This window comes from Agrilus planipennis, unplaced genomic scaffold, assembly GCF_000699045.2.
Source record: "Agrilus planipennis isolate EAB-ADULT unplaced genomic scaffold, Apla_2.0 scaffold41, whole genome shotgun sequence".
Classification (NCBI taxonomy): Eukaryota; Metazoa; Arthropoda; class Insecta; order Coleoptera; family Buprestidae; genus Agrilus; species Agrilus planipennis.
The window spans coordinates 619,901-625,945 of NW_020442445.1; the positions used below are offsets into that span (position 1 = coordinate 619,901).

General features: G+C 31.8%; 1 protein-coding gene across 11 annotated transcripts in view; it reads right to left on the reverse strand.

The window, feature by feature from the left end:
* Positions 1–6,045, reverse strand: part of LOC108733578 (cAMP-specific 3',5'-cyclic phosphodiesterase) — a 565,440-nt gene that overhangs the window by 122,364 nt on the left and 437,031 nt on the right. For 10 of the 11 annotated variants that reach the window (XM_018464776.1, XM_018464781.1, XM_018464777.1 and 7 more), the window contains one exon: positions 2,267–2,368. In XM_018464776.1, coding sequence (XP_018320278.1) covers positions 2,267–2,368 — 102 coding nt within the window. Of the gene's footprint in view, positions 1–2,266; positions 2,369–4,724; positions 4,833–6,045 lie in introns of those variants that run through there. The other variant, XM_018464783.1, reaches the window with a different exon arrangement.

Consider the following 6,045-nt stretch of genomic DNA (forward strand, 5'->3'; position numbering starts at 1 on the left):
AGACATATTAAAGGCTTTAACGCTTGTTTTCGACTCGCACTACTATTCATGATTGAACAAAACTTTTGGCAGGTACTGTATGAAAAAGTACGTTTAATGAACAAGAGTCGAGAGTATAATGAGCTTTTTTCTCCCTATCTACGATTTTGCCAGCGCGCATCCAAGACATTGGAAGGGGCACATCGCTAAAGAAAGTAAATGAAGTATAAAAATTTATATAAGAAAGGGTAGGATAACAGAGGGAATTATGAGTCTATAGGAAACAGATACAGTTCTTTCTCAGGCATGAATGGTTAATTGAAGGCATATTCGAAGCAGAAACAGTTCAGAGTGGCGGAGATATAGTAGAGATGTAGGTACTCTACTTTTCGAGAATATGATGATTTATTTTATATACGAACATGTGGAGGTGCCTGTCCAATCACCCTTTGGGCTGAAGCCCTTTTATAACATAAAAACCTTATATGAAAGCAATGGGTATCAAAAAAGTTAATTCGCAAATAAAAACTATTGTTTATTACTATTAATGAAATTTGAGACGTATCGACAAAAATCATTGCAAGGAGTAGACATCAGAAATCGTAAGCCTCCATTTAGAGAATAAAATGTGTAATTTTTCTTATAAAAGGATAAAATCTAGATGAAAATNATTTTTATCGGCACACGACATGTAGACACAATACAGACATTCGTGAATATTTAGTCGTGTTATTATTACTTGGATGAAAATGAAAATGATTTGATCATTATAATTTATTTACGGAACACTTTTTAAAGCCACGTTTCACGTGCAAGTTCACGAAATTCATTCATGTATCAAACTACGTAAATAACGGCCATCTGTAAATTGGTACGGAAAATGTTATTCATTAAATTGATTCTTAGATGAAAAATCACGTATTTCGATCATGTATTTTACGTATACCAGATACATGTCGCAAATTAAACGAAAAACATTACCTCTGTCCGAAATAATAATAAGACGTTTTTCACACCACAGTACATATGTTACGGTAGTCCAGCCGAAATTTGAATACTTAGTAAAATCGGCAACTAAATAAAAATTCATATAATAAAATTTTTGAAAGAAAACTTTCATATTATAGTGTACAATTCTTTGGTACATGCCTCTAGCGTTTAAATAGCCTAATAGGTATGTGTTTAATATTATTAACTTATTTTCTTTTTGTTTATAGAAGATGAAAAATAAACTTAAATTCATTGAAAGCGATTAAATACGGATGTCTATAATTTTTCTGTTATTCGACAGGAGTACTTTAAACAATAAACAGTTTTATGAAAATATGAGCTTCTGCGAGACAGCTTTAAATAAAATGGAAGCGGTATTGACAATACAAAAAAAGTATAACAAAAATACTGGTATGCAAGCGAAGATAAAATAGGGAAAGAGCGAATGTAAAGATAGAGGACGAAAGATTAGAAGAAGTCGCTGATCTAGGAAGTCAGATAAATCAGGACGGAAGGAGTAGTAGGGATATAGCGATATAGAGGATAGCACAGGGTCGAGTTGCCTTTAATAAAAAGGAGTTACTTCTGTTTTATAAATTCGAGAAAGGTTGCTAAAGGTGTATGTTTGGACGGGTGCGAAACATGGACGGTGGACGCTGCGGAAAAGAAAAGGTTAGAAGCGTTTGAAATGTGGTGTTACCAGCGAATGATGAGAATACCGTGGATAGAGAAGGTTAGAAATGAAGAGATATAAGAAAGAATAGGAGAACAGAGGACTATATGGAAGTCAATTGGAAATAGACGAGATTGGCTGGCGGGACACCTTATCAGGCATGAACGTCTAGTCAGAGACATATTAGAAGCAGAAACGGGAGTTAGGAGGGGTAGAGGTAGACCTAGATTAGATTACTCTTCGCAAATAGTTATTGTTTTGACAGTCTTATGATGATGAGCTTTTGTAACGGCTAATACCTACGGATGCAGAGGTCAATGTTTTAGACCATCAAAAGCAGTCTTTACACAAAATTTTTCCTTTTTCAAATTCAAACTAAAATTAGTCATTAACTATTTCATTTGAACACGAACAATTAGTGGTTAATGACACTCTTGTAAGTCAGATACATTTCTCATTATTAGAATAACTTTCTTGTGTATAAGTATGTATACTAACAATATTCATGCTACAGTTTCAGTCGTTTGCATTATTTGTATCAATTTCATTTAATGTTGATCGCTCAGTAAAATTACTTGTGTATCTGTATGAGCTATTAATGAAAAGGTTTTTTAATAAACTTACTTGTTAGTGGGCACATTGGTGAGGCAGAGGAAGTTGTTGCGAACGCTTCTTAAACTGGCAAGAATTTGTGCAAATGGTGTAACAATGAGGTCCTCTCCATGGCTGCAATAAAGAATAAATTGTTAGAAAAATATACTTCAATTTGTGGTAGTTAAAACTTAAAACAGCAACACTAAATCATGCAGTCAAGTTGACATTCAAATTCCAAATCAAGGTAATCCTATATTCATGTTATAACAATATGAATGCAATTCTTGGTTTCAGAAATTTCAGTGTCTGTAAGTTTAACAACAAATACTTTTTGTATTTACATTAAAAACAAATGTTTTATAAATGTAAAGTCAAAAAAGCAGTTTGTTAATAAAATATCTACCTACTGGTAAATATTAAAATTTGCGAGGTTAATCTTTATTCTTTATTCATTTGATCAAATCAAAACGTGTAAAATAAAAGTTAAGGAAAATACACTAAGCTTCTGTTAATCTTGTATGATAATATTAGAATATCCGTTCTCCATCATGAACGCTGTCAAGGTTTAGGTCATAATTTCTATAACCCGTTCGTATGTACCTTTTCAAACATGATTACCATTGAACAAACGGATGTTTGCCGGATTCTTTTCTTCGATAAAATACTCTCATATCATGAAAGTATTCAGTTTTAAAACATCAATTATACAGAAACCTTTTAATTAACCATTTTGACTTTTCAAGTTCTTTTACTCACTAAAACATTTGCCGTTTGAAAAATTAGATCTTGTTTTCATCTTTCATAGTATAAACGATTGTATTCTCCAGAATTAAAATTCCTAATTCCATAAGCTACTTAGTAAGCAAAGCAGTAGTGGAATCTTGATTTGAGAATAGCAAAGAAAAGCAAGTCATTATAAATTATTCTCGCTGTCGGATTTAGTTAATGACTGGGACTTATTTCGATAATGAAAATCAAACTTATTTTTACGATATTCTGCAGTTTTATCTCGATAATGTAGATTAACGGACTACATTTGGCTTTCCATTATAAAATGAGAAATGCAGATTTAAAAGGAATAATTTTCTTGTAACTGTTTGTACATTCAGTTGGATTTGTTTGAAAGACGACGTCCACAATAAGATAAACAGAAAAAACAGATAAAAGGAAGTGATAATATTATGTTTTCTCATACGGTACGTAATTATCCACTTTCCCTCAAGAATTTTTTATATAGTACTTATACAGTAAGTAGAATAGTAAATTAGGATCATGGTGAGATACATACATCAAAAGATAGTTGAAAATATGTTTGTATTTCTGAAACGTTTCATTCGGATTTCCCGAACCTCATCAGCAAGGCTGATGGAAAATTTGTTGCGGTTTTCACCACATAATACTTATAAGGAAAGTTTATCACATTAAAAATTTCAGTTTAATATTCAAAATATAAACCATTTCGTTCAATAGTCAATACTTAAAGTGAAGTCAGTTCTTTTGTCCCTTGACGTTACCATCATTTGTTTTAGACGCGAAGAAATCTCGGATGCCGTTTTCAACATCTTGCAAATTGTTGAATTGGCGTGTTCGTAAGAAGTGAGCTAATGAGTGAGGGTTGTATACAGAATGAGGTAACAGTCGATTCCTTCCAATTCTATTTTTTTCAGACTTGCAGCATGAGGAGAAGCGTTATCGTTAACAGCGCTCGTCGTCGATTGACTAAAGCTGGATATTTTTCACTGAGGGCTGCATCCAGATGGTCTACGAAAAGCTCTGTTGTAATTCCATGACCACCCGGAATCAACTCCCAATAGAAGAGTTTTCCAACATTACTTTTTTCCAAAGCGATCTCGTTTTGGCACCTGACCGCTCAATAACCACTGTTTATTCATGTCTGGATTTCTAAAATACATCCGCTTTTTATCATATGAGACAATTCTTTTAAAAAAATAATCGTCAAGTAGATTTTCAAGAAAATGTCTGCATTCGCCAATCTTGCGTTATGCCTGTTCAAATGTTAACTCGTCCGGAATAACTCGGCAGCTCTTACAACTTTTCCCAAGCTTGTGTAAGTTGCGAACGACACTGGATTGAGATATGTTAAATTCGTTAGATATGTCGCGAGTACTTTTGATAGACCCCACTTCTATAGCTTGATGTAAAGATTCAATATCCGTTGATACAGGCTTTTCAGTAAGGGGTTTATCTTGAAGGCTCGTATCTCCTAATCGAAAATGTTGAAACCAAAATTGTGCTTTCTGTTATGTCCATAATGTTAGACACGTCATTTTACAATTTCTTATAAAAATAAAAATGTGCTGAAATGTGCCGAAGGTATTCCATATTAAAAGAAAAATTATTCAGAAAATTTTTTAGTCCATCTAGTTATTATAAACTTGACTTCCCTAAACAGACTCAAATTAAAACTGTGGTTGTACATTTATATCACCAGATTAAAAGAAAATTATGCATTTTTTAAGAAATTTACCTTTTTATAATGCCTGTATAGAAGTTGCAACCATACGTCACATTAGACATTTTAAACTTAACGGCTCTAAGGATAATCCGAAATGTCTTACTGTGTTCAGTATAGTACATGTTGAAATATCCACGTCATTTTGATAATTTGATAAAAATTAAAAATTTTGACAGATTAAATGTCAGTTAATACCGCTATGATAGTGTCAAAATAATTAGCTAAACAACTGACTACATAAAAGGTTTTGACGAAAATGGACGAAACACGTGTCCGTTTCTAAAAAGTTTGTGGTACAGATATTCTATAACCTACAATCATCAAAGAGCGCCATCATCTTTTGAAAAATACGATGTGATAAAGGAAAATTCGTACAAATATATTCAGAGGTCTCTTCGTGTAAATAATAAAGTAATATAACTACCTACAATAAATGCAATTTAAAGCCTTTAACGGGTGCGATGCTTTGGTAGAATTTATGTTTCGTGAATGTTTTACCTTACCTGATAGATAATTTTTTATGAAAGACAGTGCAATTTATTTTTATAAAAGAAAGGACCCCCTTAGAACGTCACATTACAAGTTACGAATAGTTTAAAAAAGAATATCAATTTTTGTTACTATTCGGTAACTATTGAACGTTTTAAAGGAGAATGCACAGAATGGACTTATCCTGACCAAGACAGGCTACCTGATTAGATCCAAATATTTTAAGGCGTCACATTTCTCATAAGTGTGAATATTAAACATTATTCACATTGACTGTTGTAATTGAAATCAAGATGAAAATGAAATGATAGAAAAGATAAAAGTGAAAAATTTGAAAAATTAGTTACTCTAAGTTTATAACCCACCAATTACTATAATTCGCCATTGAAGAAAAAGATTGAATTAAAACTTTGAAGCGTGTGTAAGCAATATTTCAACTTTAAATGTTTTAATAGGAATTTTTGGGCAGAATGTACGAAAAGATTTACGCGCTTTTTATAAACAAGAGCATTTTATTTTTGAATTCTCTGTTTAAAAAGGAAATTTTAGAAGAGGCGCAAAAGACTTAAATTCACGTTTATTGAATAAATGTTTCTACTTACGTGATTAAAGTTAAGAACGACTAAAAGTTTCTCTGCCAACTTTGCCAGTTATAATAAATGCAAGAGTTTAGATGTAAATTTGAAATTTTAATAAGCAAACTTAGTTGTAAAGGGAAATGAAACAAAGAAAGTGTAACAAATTTCTTATAATAACTAGGTACTGAATGAATTTATTTTAAACGACTTTATAATTTGCTTAGAATAATAAATAAATAAATAGTAATAAATATTTAAATAAAAAG